Here is a 17,588-nt window from a genome sequence, read left to right on the forward strand (position 1 = left end):
ATTCTTTCCCGGCCCTATTAAATTCTTTGTCTAAGGCCTTTTGCCTTTGCTTGGCAGCTTTTGGAAACCCTCTTCTGTGCCCTCGCCTTGGCCTTGATTTTAGCAGCCGTAGCTAGGCTAGCTGACCTAGGCTTGACAGAGCCCCCGTCATTGGTGTCAGAACCCAGCAGGGATGAGTCCCCTTGTGCTAGGCCAGAGGCTTCACCACTCTCTACCATACTGCAATAATAGAAATAGACATAAGCAGAAACAGATGTGGTAGCAAGCTCAGCTGCTAGCACAGAAAATTACAGGCCTGATATAAAATTTTTCAAAAGAAGGAATTTGGATCTCCCGCAAAATTATTATGGTGGTGGGGCTCAATGTTGTGTTGCAAGAAACAGATTTCTGCAGTCTCTGCTAAATACAAACTGGCCTTGCCGCAATATCAAGGCAGGCTTATGCATCTCACGGCTGCCACGGCAATACGGAGATAACAAGTCTGGAGCTAATGATCAATGATTCCATGCAAGGTCTGGTGGTGTCACGCTCATCGATGTAAGCACCTCTCGCAGCTAGAAAATTGTGCAAAAGTGACCACTGTTCAATGGCAGCCTCAATTACTGCTACTCTACTGAAGCCTGCTGGAGGGAACAAAGGGACATCAGGGAAATGGCTCTCGATTCCCTGTCCCATCTTTCCACCGCTGCAAACAATTGGATGCTGCAAAAGCTTTCAAAATGGTTGCTGAAACCGAGGTGAAGATGAGTCCCCTGAAGAGCGAAACACACACTAAATGGCCCCCGCTTGAAAATGAGCCGATGGTGAGCCCTCTGAGGCATCAAAACTCTAAAGCAAATGAAATGGCCACCACTTGAAAACGAGGTGTTGTTTAGCCCTGTAAGGTGCAGAAAACGTAAAAGCATGTGAAATGGCTGCTGCTTTAAATTTAGTTGGTGGGAAGCCCTCTGAGGTGCCAAAAGCGCTAAAACATGAGGCGCGGCCAAAAAGCGCCTTTCCAAGCCTCCTTGCTCTAAAGTCTCCAATAATGGCCTAATCCTATCCAGGGAGTAAGAGAGATGTTTGCAAATAAATTGTACTTAACTGAGCTCTGAACTCAAAAATACGTCTTGCGACCTGAGACTGAGTTGAAAGATTGGGGATCGTTACCAGGGAGACCATTTACCAGTCTTCAGAGTTTCAATTCAGTCAAAGAGTTAGCATGCTAGAGTAACCCATCCTGGACTCTCCCATTGATACCATGGAGATTATAACTTCAGAATTCTATCTGGACTTCTGAAGGATAGCTTGTTCGTCCTTTCACTCATTGTCATTTTGGAAGGAAAGTGTAAAATAAAATAAAATAAAAAACTCAAGGTAACGATAGCCCAGGAAAAAAGAAACAGCATTTGACAAACTTGTGCAATTAAGAAGGTTACTGTATAGATATCAGGAAAGGAGAGCCAGATAAACTGTCAGGAAGAATGGCAAACGAATTCCAAAACTGCAGATATTAGCCCAGATAGTTGCCTGGAGTCAGCACAGACCTGAAGGAGTACATGCACATTCTTTTATTTTTTGTCTGTCTGTCTCACACAGCACAATAATGAAATTGGTTAATTGTTGAGTTACCACATTTTTTTATTTTGCAGTAGCAGACAATAAATGCAACTGACAAATATAGGGAAACTCGCAATTTAATATTTTTTATCGCTTTCTGGACAACGCAATAGAAAAAGCAGGGGTGTTTCATTTAAAGATAAAAACACATTCCAGAAAATCATTATAGTAGAAAAATACAAAAATATCTCCTCTTGGGGGACAAATGATAAAACAGTTACAATCAAGCATGACTGCACCATTGTACATTGGAAGTGTTATAGGACTGTAATATGCACTCTAGCCAATCACATTTTAATCTGAAATCCAGAAAATTGGATCAATTCAATTAATAATGAATAACCACATCATACTATTAAAGTATAATTAAAGTTAAAAGATGTGGCATACAATGACAGAAAAGCTTATCCCTAACTTCTGTTTATTTGTGCAAAGTTGAAAAATAATAATGTTAAATCTATTTGGTATTGTCTATGCCTAAAATGCTCAAAGTGTCTGGACTTCTCTCTTAGTGTCTTTTTTCCACCCATTCATATTTTTATTACTGCAAATGGGCATAGCATCCACAATGCTTGAAGAAAACCAAATACCAAACCAACCAATAATGTTGCCAATTTTTCATTGATGCTATCTAATGATGACTCTCCGGGAGTCTTTCATAATCTTATCCAGAGGTGCTAAACTGAATCTGGGAATCTTCTGTTTTTAAAGCACAAGTAACATTACAAAAAATATGGTAAAATACAAACATTGTGTTGATCAAATGTTAATCACTGCTAATTCTCAACTCTCTAATTATAAACATCTATGGTTGTATTTCCAAAACCTTACTGAAAACTACTACAAGATACACCACAAAATACATACTTTACGTGTCTACTCAAAACCCCAGGGATTTATAGATTGGTTACAAGGGAAGACTAAGTTTACCCATCATTTACACACATAAAAATAGTCCTCTTACAAAGATGGTTCTACACTTCTGTTCCAGGAGAAAGCCATCTTCCCTACAGACAATTCAATTCATCTTACAATTGACAGTCATACAAACACAGATGTGGAATAGAGATTTACAAAGTTATTGAAACTTTTTACAAGTAAAGTGCATCTTTACTTAGCTACAGCAGAATGAGGAATAAAAGGGTTTACATATGTTCCAATTCTAAACCTATCAATCAAACCCATGTTATTCCTCTGGGAGCTTATTTACATGCATATTTATCAGCCTCACATGCTAATTCCCTGCTGTTTTATGCCTGCGAGGCATGTTTATGAGTCATAATTGTTGATCTCATTTGATGTATTTCACTGAAGTAAGACATTATTCAGTTATGTGGCCTAATGTCAATGAATTATGATGACCTGATCTTCCAAATGCATCTTGCTCTTTAATTTTTATTAGAGCATAACTTATGCAGATGAAAAAATAGTTCAAAAGCTAACATCAAATGAACTTTCAGTGGTTTACTTAATCATCTCATATACAATATTTCTTCACTTAGATCATTTGAGACAGTAACAGCTATTGTCTTTAATTCCCTGCTCCTGATATAAAATCTGACACGCACACGTATGTATCTGTGCAGCAACTGTCTTGAGGCCAAATGTGGGTTTCTAATTTATTCTTATAGTGTGGCAGCTGCTGCTAAGTTGTTCTCATCTGCGATATTGAAGCATATGAAAAAATGTCCAGTATGTAATACAATCATACAACAGGCCTTTTCTCCAAGTCGAGGTGTATCCAAGTGGACAAGAGGATGGAAAAGGAGCTTTGCAAGTGAAGAACTATATGATATCACAGATAAAAAGATATGCAAGTCTGATTGCCACAATTTAAAAGTTAGAGATTAGGATGAAAGAAAACATAAGAAAATAATGTATATTATTTAGAGATACTTAAAAATTATTTGTTGACATAGGCCTTGATGCAATCATATGCATATCCAGGGTCCCACTCAACATATGGCAATGCTACCAGCTATAAGTGTATCAATCAGCTATGGAAAACAACCTAATGTCACAATATTTCTACTTCTTTAAAAAGGTGATCAGCATTATCAAAACAATATTGTTTGTTCCCAAGTACAAACATTAATGAGGGAGACAGCATTAGTGAGGGAGAAAGTGCCACTAAGACTATTCAAGAAACTGAGAAAGCAGCAATAATTACAGACTGTTACAAGAGAAGACTTAGTTAATATCAAAGATAAGAGGGGATATAAGTGTAATTGCCAACATTAAGATAAGATTCTTTTATTATCATATTTTATTATATGGCCACATATTATTACTTCTCTAAAAGTGAAATTATCATCGTAAAAGCAAATCCTGCTTGCTTCCAGTCATAGGTATTTGATCCAATAATTATTTAATACAGTCATCCTTTCTCTTGTTATCCAGCCATCTCCATCCATTCATTTGACAAAGTTGACAACCATCAGATAATATACTGTAGATAATAGTAATATTTTCACTTAGCAATATTTTGATTATCAAGTTTTATTTTAAAAGCCAAGAAAAAAATAAAAACAAAAGAAATGGAATATTGCACATATCAGCTTAAAGTTTAAAATTTTAGAATTTTATAACATAGCGATATATTGTGTATGATTAACTGAAAATCCTTTAAAGACCAAAAAGTATTTTTATTTACCAATTCTCTTTGTTCAATTTATTAGATACTTGTTTGAGTAAAATGGAAAAAATATCCATATGTTTGTCATTGTTTATTTCATCAAGATCCTACCGTTATTTTTGTTTACTTTTTAATTCAAAAATTTAAGAGCTTTGTTATGAAGGGGGAGGAATCATAAATCTGTCTATTAGCAGGCATTTCTACCTTGTGCTCAGATGAATTCTCATCAAATTTGATTTGCTGACTGGTGGCCAGAACAGATGTTGTCTTAATGGAAGAGAGAAGAAAATTAAGTGTGTTGAGCCACTGAGCCACTTCTGAATTTCTATGGCTCAGTTTGTAGCTCCTATAATATGGAAAATATTAGGATGCTTTTGCCAAATAAATATTAAAATGGGGAGCAGTGGACCCATTTCAAACAGCGAAGAATAGACACAAGGGGAATAGTTGGACTTTTCCTCAGAATTGTTTCCTGATGTCTCCTCATTTGATGAAACTATGGAAGTTGCTTCTCATATGAGAAGAACAGCTATAGGGATACAATTTTGAGGTGTGCTGCTCTAGTCCTATTTGCATTTTCTCTGTACTTTTGCACCTTGCTTTATAGATTTTTGATGTGATTATATTCTAACTAGGTTAAGCTTTATTATGTTTAAATAGTTTTACATTTTTAAAATTCATTGGTGCACAAGAATCCATACATTACAGGCTTTCATTTAAGCAGAGATTTTCCTATTCACTTTTTAATCACTGAAAAATATGCTGCTCATATTATAAATATGATTGCTGGTTATTCTTATTAGCCATAACAAACTATTTCTAAGGAGCAATATAGCATGTGCACACTGTAACTCTATATAAATTTAGATTAGGTCTATTTGCTGCTGAAGAGAAACTTCTATTCTGTAATCGGTTGGGGGGATGGTGGAACCCATATAATATTTTACCCATAGAATGGATTATATCTGCAGTACTAAGTCAGACATCTAGGCAAAGCTTGTTCTGGATTCATATAGATTGGCAGATATTTTTTTTAATCTTGTGAATTTTGATATATGTTGCCTATTCTTGATTGTATTATATGTTTATCATTAGAATTAGATGCTTCCTTGCTACCTAGCATATCGGGCAGGAAGGGATTTCCAGCATTTTCAATCTTTGTTGAGTACAACTTTTTTGGAAGAGTTTAGTCTTGAAAGAGTTCAGCATCTTCCCATGTGAAGTTTAGAATCTTTAAGCCTTCCATGTACTTTGAGGGTGTTGTCTTGAGCATTTAGCCTTGGGCTGGGTGGGGATGGAGTGTCTATCTCATTACCATTACCATCTTGGGGATTTGATTTTTCTCCAAGAATATGACCTGAGATTGTGCAGTCTTCTATGCATGACAATATTATATAGTTTGCAGAAGAAACTCTTTTGGAGCACTTCTTTATTAATAATTTGGTCAAAATAGCGAATCTTTAGGATTCAACGAAAACATCTTTGTTAGAAGACATAATAATAGTTGCTGGTGCATTCCAAGTTTCACTAGCATAAAAGGCTGCTGGGATTACTAGAGAGGCAAGTAAACAGAGTTTATATTTCAGTGATATAGATGACAAGGACCAGATTATGTTCACCCTCTGGAAAACAGCTATTGCTTTTCCAATGCTGCTTAATGTCCATCTCTATATCTCCATTTTGATGATTACACTACTCAATTAGGTAATCCTTTGTTCTTTCTCAAGTCGATGTGATTTAAGTATTATTCCCCATATCTGTGCACTGGACCTCACATACATGATTTTTAATTTCTTGGCACTTATCCTAAGGCCAATTATGGTTACTTCTTCTTCTAAAGCAGTTGTCACTTGTTGTAGTTTTGTCTCATCTTCCTTAAGTAGGGCAATATCCTTTGCAAATCCAGGTCGCCAAGACATTCTTGGTCAGAATTATAAATGCTTTCCTGATGCATGATGTTTGTTGCATACATGGTGTTCATTGTATTATATAAACAGTAATAAAATGTTTTAAAGACTATTTAATCAAAAACCAGGATATAGAGTCATGAAAAACTGCTAAAAATTCTACTATTTCAATGAATGCTATCAATTTTTTCTTCGAATACTATGTTGTAAAGTAGTAGTTAATATGCTTCCCTAAGGATGTTGTATTTGTGGCAGCTAGGAGTAACCTGTTTGCTGGGAAATTGTACGGATATTATCACAGACATTCTACATCTTTTCAATGTTTTTAATGTTCTAATAGTTTTTATATGGTGTTATTTTAGTTTTTGATCCAGAGCTGCCCAGACATAGGGTAAAATGGATGGCTATAAAATTATTTTACACACAAACATGGAAATTAATAAAACAATAATAGTAATATATAGAAGAAAAAGTGACTTACTTTACAATGTTCTTTCAAGGTTCACTGAAATAAAGAACCCAAAATGTTCTGAACATTCTAAAGTGTTAAAAATGATCAATATGGTAAATGGAAAACATTAGCCCTAGCTCTTGCTATCAATCAAATATACTAATTAAATCTTTTTTGAGACATGAAAAGAAAAGCTTTTGTATTAATCATGCATATCTCAAAATTGAAGTTAACGTATCAACAACACAAAAATAAAAATCTTTCATATTTTCAGTATGAAAATAATCTAGATATATCATTTACAAATGAAAATGAGACTTATGTTTGTGAGAAAAATCTACTTTCTGTGAAATTAATAAGGTATCTTCTACCTATTTCACTGTATGAAAACATCATATGTTCTAAATGCTAGAAGACATTATCAGAAAAAATGTGGTCCTGGAGAAAATTAATTGCTTTGAATTGTAAATTACATATTCTAAATTGTTCATTGTACAATAAGGTCAATCTTTGGAGCATTTTAAAATGTATTATCTTATTTCAATTGTTTACATAAAATCAAATTTTATAAATTAATTTCCACTTGGGAACAGTGATATGATCTCTTCTACTTCTATTATGAATTATCCATATACTACTTATCAATGACTGCATAATTTTGTTTATTTTATTTTCTATAACCACAGGTATTCATTTATAACAATTATTACTACAGTTGCACCTGTATTTCTGCTGCAACTTAAATGCAATGGCAACTTTTTAGATTGTGAATGGAGAATTTAAAATATATAAAAGGCCACCATAAAATAAGAAGAGGATGTTCATAACCTATCAAATAAAATAGCTATATGAAGAAATGGATCTACTGTGAATTGAAAGGAAGAAACTAAGCTGTAAAGGGAGAAACCCTGAGATAGCTAGAAGAAAGGCTTACAGTTTGCAAACTGAAGATGTTTGCTCTAATGTACAATTTCAACATAAGTTGTAGAAGATCAACAGACTATAGAAATACTCTAGACCTCTGGTTCCTGATGAATTACACTATTTTTGGAAATTAGAATTCTTCTGGTGTATGAGTGATCATGTGAATGGATAAAAGAAGACATAATTTAATAATTGATAATATGTTTAATAAATAAAATTGATTTTTTAAAAACTTCGCTGTTGATCTCATGCTTGTTCAATATTATAATACTATCTAATGATCCTCAAATACTCTGACCAATGCACAACATTGTAATCTCTCCATAGCCCCAGCAGGAAAATATATGTAAGAGTGTAGCTAAGAAAAGACACTGCTTCCCTTTAGTAAGTAACACCTGCTCCCCAAAACAGCTGAGACTGTTATTGCTATTGATTTAAGTAGAGTGAAAGAAATGTTGTTTTCAGTTACTTAATATTTAGTAATATCATGATGGTGTAATATATCTCCATGCTGTAATAGACCTAGCAACAAAAAGTTACTATCATTATATTCCAAATATTTCATTAATAACAATGCTATTTTAGATGACATTATGCAAACAATGGAGAAGAAACTCAAATCTTTCCTTTAGTGTTAGTATGTAAAAGTAAAATTTGCTTGATTAACATATTTTACTTCTATAAAAATAACAATAAAGCATATAAAGGAAATTTAAATATCAGCTGCTATATGTTCTGCAGCTGATGGTGCTTTATTTTCCAACAATAAAACTATGTGATTACTGATTCAGAGATATGAACAAATCTAAAAATCAGATCAAAATTAAACACGCTACTGGCTAATTAGGATGAACTTTGGAAAATGTTCATCTTAAACTTAATAAAACATGCAAACAAGTGTGTGTGTCTCTGTGTGTATATACATGTATATATATATATGTGTGTGTGTGTGTGTGTGTGTGTGTGTGTGTATATAAATTACACAGACACACACAGTATATTTTAGGATACATACATACATACATACATACATACATACATACATCCTATCTTAGCGCAATATATGGGAACAAACATCTGGATTTTTTTCATAGAATGGTGAACAGAAACATGAGATAAAAATCATGATTATTTCTTCTAAAAAGTCTATAAATAAAATGCTAAATAATCTTTCTCAATATTGTTTTATTCCAGATGTAGTAGACTTCTATACAGCAAGATATTATTTTTCTCTTTTTAAAGGGAAATCAATGCAATTTATATTTGTTGTGCTTTCAAACACTTATACACACACACAAAACATGTTTGCGTACCCTGAAGTTTTTGTCACTCCATTATATTTCTCCTAACTGAATTACTAAAATACAAAAACAGATTTATTGAAGAAAAAGAATCTACACTGAAAAAAATGTTAGTGAAATTTAATTCTTGCTTGTGCTCAAAAGGCATTTATTTTGAGGAAAAACATCTTTTATAATACCAATTTATTCATTTTATAAATCTATATTTTATCCTTATTTTTAAATATTTATATTTATATATTTATTTCATATCATTTTATTTTGCTTATTTTTATAAAATAGTGAGCTTTGTTAAATGTACAGATTTTTTAAACATTCATTAAATATAAGCAAGATTAAGACAGTATAATCCAAAGTAGAGGTGAAAACTATCCAATGTAGCTATTTCATTTCATTACCAGCTATGTTGTTCAAATTGATACAAATGGTCTCCTTCTGTTTCTAACTGTCGGCTTGTCTGATTAGTACAACTAATTATTCGGACTGGGAAGATCTCCTGTATCTAAATAGAAGATGTGCAGTTTGTAACCTGCTTAATTTGCCTTATGTCCTACATGGCCCTCAGTATGGTATTCATTAAACTATCAGCTGTTTTGTTTATAAAAATGGCAATATAAGCATAGACAGATTTTTCTTTGTTTAAAAAAAGACATATCACCCATAAATAATATGCACCTTGTTGAAAATGACAAAAAATAAAAACCCAAAACACATCAGGTATGTGTCATGACAATCTTGTATTTCTTCATATTGTATGTCCTAATACAGTTACACTGAAAGACTTAAGATTCTGGACTATAAAGGTTTAAAATAAGTTCAACATCTTTATTTAGACTTCTAAATTAAATTTAAATATTTATGACAAATCAGGTTCAAATCCAGGGCATCTGATTTTATTTCATTTTCTTGGAACAGATTTTGAATTAAAATACAGAATTTGAGACTAGATTACAAAGTACATCAAGAATGTGCTCTAATCTTTTATCTGCATATAACTACCAACTTAATTTACAAATTATGACTTGTGGGAAAGCTGTATTTGGTTCTCAAACAATCATGACAACAGATTGAGTTCTCAAGAATTTAAAGAATCTGAGCTGTCAGAAAAAACCCTAACAGTAAAATATTATTTTAATCAATAATTTAATAACATACAGTAGATGCTAGAATTTTATTTACCACTATATAGATTATGTGAAGAACAACAGATTTGCAAATGAGAACTCTAAACTTAAAAAGAAGAAGTTTTGATGGGCAAACTATTATTATCCATAACCATTATTAAATTATTCCTTCTACTTTGTTTTATAAGAGAAATTTTTACATTTATATAAATTACATATATAAACTGAAAGAACTGCCACAGGAATTTTATTACTGGATGTTTTCAATTGGAGATCATTTTTACGTTGATTCTATAGTGACTTCTGTACATGTCAAAAATAACCAAAATTAGGCTAATACTTCCTACATAATCAAAAGCAAATAATTCTAAATAGGTATTTAAGCTTATCAGCTGATTTCAAAGGCAATATCTTCAAAACCTAAATAATATTGAGGCATGATACAAATGGCATGAGAGTTGATAACATTAGTTCAGATATATTTAAAAATATTATTTAAACTATGTAAATTCTTGAAAAAAAGAAAAAGAGAAACAATGATCACTGTGCTCACTGTGTTTTATGCTCCAATTTTTACTATACATGAAAATATAGAAGTGACTACAAAACAGAGCACTATTTAAGAAGCAACTGACAGGAATAATTATTATCAGACATAAGTGGAGAAGTGATATTCCAGTGGCCTTTGTCACTAGAAATCTGTAGCTGTTCAAATAAAATCAAACTACACAGAAGCTATTATTAATAAATGACTATTAAAAGCTTGCTAAGTAGCATCTGGTGTTGGATGAAACAGAAGGAAGTTTTGATGCTATTTACAGAGAATAAAATAAAGCATACTGAATTAAGTTTCAGTATTGAATGTTCTACACAACTCTTAATTGTTCATAACTCACAGTTTCTAAGCCAAACAAATATTTTGAGATATATTTTAATACCTGTCACATTAAAATAAATTTTTTACGTGTAATTCTTACCTTTTCTAATTAGCCCTATAACCAAAGCAACTCCAATGATCTATTTCTTTCCGTAATCATATCAAGTGAGGAATTATCTCTATTTATATCTAGAATAATGATTTTTATAATTAATATCTACCTGATGTATTAAAAAAAGAAAGTATGTGCATATCTATCTCTTGCATAGCAGATCTGAATGTTTAGCTCATAGACCAAATCACAAAAATACATAATTACGTTAAATTAGCTTAACATGGGATCACAGAAATACCAAAATCAGAGTCAAAATCTTTATAAAATATAAAACAGGACAGATCCCCCCCCAAGTCTTAACAGCCACATTGGATATGTTTTCATTTTTGAATTTATACTATTCCTTATCCAACTGCTTTAGAAATTATGCATCTTCTCACTTGGTGAAGACATGGAAAAGCCCAAACCAGCCCTTCAAACTAGATAGGTCAGGAAATAAACTGTGCAAAGTTTACTGGAACTCTATTTTATTGATCATGGTATAATAACAAAATCTACAAATCCTGCCATAGATTCTTTGTTTTTCTTCTTCTATCAAAAAGAATCAAGGCAGCTAAAATGGTTGAGTGAAGAATACTATAAATTTCATGGGATAGTTATAAAAAATATAAGTTCTACAGGTGCAAATGTACTACTTGGTCTAGAAGATGAAAGTGGAAAAACCTCAGTCATATATTTATGTACATTTCTCTATTCAATAAATACATAATGTATAGACACATTAAATGTATTCAGAATATTACCTTATCTCTCTGATATATGATTAATCTGACTAATGATAACTTCATTGCTAATAATTAAAGACAATATTATTTGCAATAAGCCCAGTGCATTTTTAAAGATGAATCTAGAATTCTATTATATTTTTAACCCTTTGGAACAAATGGAACCAACCCTCCATTCATATTTAAATAAATTAAATGTAAATAAATGGTAAAGGAGATATTTATAAAAAGACAATTCAATGCTATAGAGGTTGTTCAAATTGTGTGTATATGTGCATAATTTTACCATAATAAAAGCCAATTACTTCAATATTATTTTATAAAGAAGAGTAGAGAGCTTTTTCTTCAACATAAATGGTTCAATTTTAGGACGCGTTTTTCCATATAGTTTGGGCCTCAAGCAATGAAAGCTATTTTATCCATATCTGAGCTGATACTGAATTTATATTTTCTATCTAGGTTAAAAACCTTACTATCAAGCCACCAATACCTAATTATCAGATGACGATATAGACTAATTTAAATTGTTACTTAATTGCATTGTAGCATATAAACGAGTGGACGATTTATGCAATGTACAAAGTACATCTCCCTTTTTTTAATAAAGCAATTATAGCCACTTAATACTGAATTTCTGAGTTATGGTATTTGTGCTAAGAAAATTATGCTAAAGTCCATCTTATTGTCAATATCTACAGCATGCTTTATTTAAAATAATAGTATAAACTGGAAAATTATGAATCTTGGCTGCATATGGCATTAGATTAAAATGCAGTTTGTGTTTCACTGTAAAAGAAGTCATGGATATGAAATAGATGCTTTATATAAAATATTTACATATAGAATGTAAAAATGTACCATGGTTGGTAACCTTTATGACTTTGAGGAACCATGTATTTACATATGTCTATCTTTGCATGTGCATATCTGTGTGTTGTGTATATATTTTTAACAGTTGACAGCTGTTTTAGAGCATACAGAGATGCCAAGCTGAATGAAGGTCTTGATTACTTCAAGATTAGCTATCTTAAGTTTCTATTCATTTTAAGTGTTGTTAGTGGGAAGAGTCATTAGTCACTTCCTTGTCTCATAGAACATCAGCATACATTTACATTGTTAATGAACATTTGGGGTAAATGAATTAATGGCTCTTTTAAACATCAATTCAAATACTAATAACTTTGTATGTCATAGCAATGTTAAAGTTAAAAAAATTAGGATGCCTTCCTTATATAGGTAACTAATTACTCCTCGGCACAAAGAAAAAAGAAAAAGAAACAAATAAATAAAATATACTTGCTGAATGAAGTTAAAAATTATGAATCACAGCTAAAATATTCAAGAGATACTGATTTTTTCTATCTAAATAAAACATTTTCAATTTTTGTTTAATGTTGGATGCAAAAAACAATTTTTCCCAATATTTTGGCTTTAAAAATATCATACACGGACACATACGCACACACATGTTTTCGTAGATTTTCACGGGTATAGATATGTTGGTCTTGTTGTATTTGGGTCTTTTCCCGTGTAAGATTGAGATTGTCTTGGAAACGTTTCGGCGAGATCCCACTCGCCACCTTCAGGCTGGTGTTTTTGGCTTTGTGCTTGTGCGAGTAAAACGTGGTTGGAGCTGCTGTCTCTCTATAAATCTTGGGTGTGTGTGTCGAGTGCTAGCTTTGTTCCTGTAAGTGGGTTGATTGGCTGTGTAGTTGCATCCTGATTGGTAGATGGAGTTGATGTTTGTAGATTGGTCAGCTGTTTCCTATCATCCTGTGGTCCTGAGGTGCTGGCTTTGTGTCCGTTTTTCTTTCGTATTGTAATGATCTGGGTGGTGGGTGGAGCTCATTTGCTGACTAGGGGCTGGTTTCCAGATGTCTGGTAAGCGGGAGGTATCGTCACGTTTATTCATATTGTGGGGTTTTTTTCTATTTTGATGGCTTCCATAATTATTCCCTTGTTGAAATGTTCAGTTTTGGAGATTAATTTGATTCCTTCAAAATCAATTTCATGTCCTGTTGCTTTAAGGTGCTGGAAAAGGGAGGAAGTTTTTTCTTTTTTTCTGACTGCGTTCTGCGATGCCTGCATTTATTCTCCTACTAGTTTGTCCAATGTATGTTGCAGGGCAGATTTTGCATGATATTTCGTAGACTCCTTGGTTTTCTAGCTGGATCTTGTCTTTGGGGTTTCCAAGATCCAGCTAGAAAACCAAGGAGTCTACGAAATACCATGCGAAATCTGCCCTGCCACATACATTGGACAAACTAATAGGAGAATAAATGCATGCATTGCAGAACACAAGAACACAGTCATGCATATGTATGTATGTATGGTGTCTCTCTCTCTCTCTCTCTCTCTCTCACACACACACACACACACACACATTTTAAAAATACACCTATTATTGTATTAGATGTAGAAAATAAATTAAAGTATAAAATATAATAACTTTGCGAGAACATTTGAATTTTGAAGATTATTTTAGATAATTCAGATGGAAGGAAGTAGGCATTTCCTAAAATTAACAATATGTATATGCATAATGAGTTAATTTCAAAATGTAGAAAATAGTCTCTTTTATAAATGTTACATTTCTTTTTTTCTTTCTGTTCAATTGTATCTGATTATTGAGACTGCTTGGGCAAGTTTCTGCAGTTTTCTTTACAAGGTTTTTCACTGCCTCTTACCTGGAGCTGAGAAAAAATTATTGACCCAAGGTTACCCAGCTTCATACCCATGGTGGAACTAGAATTCACAATCTCCCAATTTTTAGCATGGTGCCTTAACTACTACACCAAACTGTATCTTTAAGTGTGGCATATTGATACAAAGAAGTCACATTCAAGGCTCTATAATATTTCATCATGATACATCGTAATAAAAATGATCCTAATTTCTGTCTCTATATATGGTGAAATATACACAGAGAGAGGGGGGAGGGAGGGAGGGAGGGAGAGAGACAGACAGACAGACGGACAGACAGACGGAATTTCAAAAAGATAATCTGGAAATAGTACAAAGTTATCTCAGAGAATTATTTCTGACATGTGCATTTCTTGACTAAAGAAATAAAGCCATAAAAATATGAAGAAATAATTTCAAAATGGACTTTAAAGGAGAATGTTTGTAGCTCAGGATTGAAATGAGAGATTGTTCGCACCTTCTGAGCTTGGTGGTTTTCTTGCAGATATTTCATTACCCAGACTAGGCAACATTATCAGTGCTAGTAGGATGGGGTTTGCTCTCAATTTATATTCTGGTGGCTTGCCCTGTCAGTATTGGTGGGAATGGACTTGGAGGGTTTTTTCCCTGATTAATATCAAATCAACAATCAAGAAGTGAACAACTGCCAATCAAACAACTGCCAAACGAGCCATCGGTAAACAGCTCAAACAGCCCAACTAACCACTAAAACTACTCCCACCATAGCAAGCCACTAAAATATAAATTGAGAACAAACCCCACTCCCTACTAGCACTCACTATCTTACATAGTTTGGGTAATGAAACGTTTCAAGATAACAACCAAGGGCAAAGAATACTAAGGATCTTTCCAACAGTGTTGCTCTCTCCTAGCAATCAGAGAATAGTCCTTACAGATAAAGGTTCTGTATGCATATACACAATGAGATACTCCTTAAATGCACATTCAGTTGAGCAGCAGAAAAGGTTATCCTACAGTATAAACATTAGATTATATATACAAAAAAGCTTTTTTGCAAGCTAGATTATAACAGAGGAGTAGAAAATCTCTAGTTTTATAGATATTATTGAAGCGGAGCAGCCTCAGAGCAGCCAACCAGCATGGGCAGATGTGAGCGATGCTGGGAACTCTAGTTCAGCAAAAGGATGCTCAGTGATCTTAACCATTGCCACATGATGAGGTATTATAAGTAGACTAATGATACCGAATTATATTTCTCTATCCTGCAAAATTAAATGAAACCACATTTCATTCACCCCATGGAAGCTGTGAGGGTTAGCTGGTTTTAATCTTTAAAGTCTTTATGGCATGCTGAGGGGCTTAGTTACATCAGGCCACCTCATTCCATCAGAACTGACAGACAAGGCATGTTGCAAGTACCCTCAACTAGGGATCTACATTTGGTGGGTACCAGGAGATATGCCTTTATTACAGTCATGCCCATCGTATGGAATATTCTTGATCCAAAATTAGATTAACTCTATTCCTTTTGATATTTTGTAACTATCTCAAGACCTGTGTTATGTTATTGGGGCACCTAGGGAACTTGAGACAAGCTTACTGTAAATGGCTTTATTATGGAGGTAGTCATTCTTATTCTCTTTTTCCCTAGGGTTTATGTATTTGCATTTATAATAGTTAACTATTAATGTAGATTTTAATGTAGATTTTCTGTTGTTTTATTCAATGTCTTTATATAACTCACTTTTTGAAATATGGGTGCCTGTACAAATTTGAATAATAAATAAATCTAAAATAAACTTCTAAAAGAACCGATATTTTAGTCCCCTATTATAAAGTTTTATTATTATTATTATTGTTGTTGTTGTTGTTATTATACAATTGTATCACAGCGGCCAGTTGTTTCTCCGGATTTGGCATTGGTTACTAGTCGGGCCCCACCCAGGGGCCTAGGACGTCGTAACGTATTTTCGTAATATGCGTGCAGATCCAAGCAGTGCGGCTTTTTGCATTTGACTGATGGTGATTTTGTCAATTTTTAACTGTTTTAAATGTAATTCCAGTGCTTTTGGAATAGCACCCAGTGTGCCAATTACCACTGGAATTACCACTGCTGGTTTGTGTCATAGTCGTTGAATTTTGATTTTTAAGTCCTGGTATTTTGCGATTTTTTCATGTTCCTTCTCGGCGACCCTGCTATCATCATCATCATCATCATCATCATCATGGTTGATTGCATAGCCAGCCAGATGTTTATATTAAATTTAATTTTTTTGACAATTTATTATTTTTATTTCCATTACATATTACCATTTTGTTAATAACTGGTTTTAAATTAGAGACTGTCTCCTGACTAAAGCAGATAAATCATTTAAACAAGCTAAAAATAATGAGAACATGCGGAGAAATACTTACTACAAAATTATAGTCATAACCTGTTAGAATGAAGGTATGAATTACCTGTTTTGTTATCTTCTGAAAGTAAAAGATAATGGAGAATATCGTGTTTCTTTGAAAATAAGATGGTCTTATATTCATTTTTGCTCCAAAAGACACATTAGGGCTTATTTTCCAATTAGGTCTTATTTGGTGGGGAAAACGGTACTAAATCTGTCAGTCTGTCTGACAATTTAACTGGGGTTTATTTTGGGGACAGGGCTTATATTACCAGCATCTTGAAAAATCATGGTAGGGCTTATAATTCTAGTTGGACCTTTTTTTCGGAGAAACAGGGTAGAAGTCTGAATTGTATCATTTAATTGTATTGCTCCAATAAAATACCACACTAAATATTTAGTTTAGCAAAGAACACTAACAAAAATGAAGTAACAAGAAAGGAAGAAAAAATGAGTGATTTTTTTTTAGACACTTAGTAAAAGTCATATTGAATGTCAATATTCTGATGGTAAAATAATTATTCACTCAGTGACTGGAAAAGGTAACTATCTAAGTAGTTCCAAAATAATTTTAACTTGACTTCTCAGTTTTACTAATGTATGACTGTTACAAAGCAGTGCTTATTACAAATTTTATTGATTTGAAAAGAAAATAACTTGTCATTCAAAACTTTTCCAAATATTCTTAAAGTGCAACGGCAGTACAGAAATTGTACACTTACCTTCATCAGGCTTGTTCCCATAACTCTGAAGGGGATCAATTCCTATTTCTTGCTCTTCAGTTTGTAAAGGATGGCTAGCTCCAGAAATTGAGTGATACATATTGAGATTTGGCACGTCTAATAAGTTGAATTATCTATATGAAAAATT

General features: G+C 33.0%; 1 protein-coding gene across 5 annotated transcripts in view; it reads right to left on the reverse strand.

The window, feature by feature from the left end:
- The window catches only part of TBC1D5 (TBC1 domain family member 5), a 365,348-nt gene that overhangs the window by 223,421 nt on the left and 124,339 nt on the right, over positions 1-17,588 (reverse strand). For all 5 annotated transcript variants that reach the window (XM_014051938.2, XM_014051928.2, XM_087712828.1 and 2 more), the window contains one exon: positions 17,441-17,574. In XM_014051938.2, the coding sequence (XP_013907413.1) occupies positions 17,441-17,540 (100 nt within the window). In that variant the 5' untranslated portion in view covers positions 17,541-17,574. The remainder of the gene's footprint in view (positions 1-17,440; positions 17,575-17,588) is intronic.

This window comes from Thamnophis sirtalis, unplaced genomic scaffold, assembly GCF_051295495.1.
Source record: "Thamnophis sirtalis isolate CommonGarterSnake01/CBP01778 unplaced genomic scaffold, rThaSir2_p1.2 scaffold_4, whole genome shotgun sequence".
Classification (NCBI taxonomy): domain Eukaryota; kingdom Metazoa; phylum Chordata; class Lepidosauria; order Squamata; family Natricidae; genus Thamnophis; species Thamnophis sirtalis.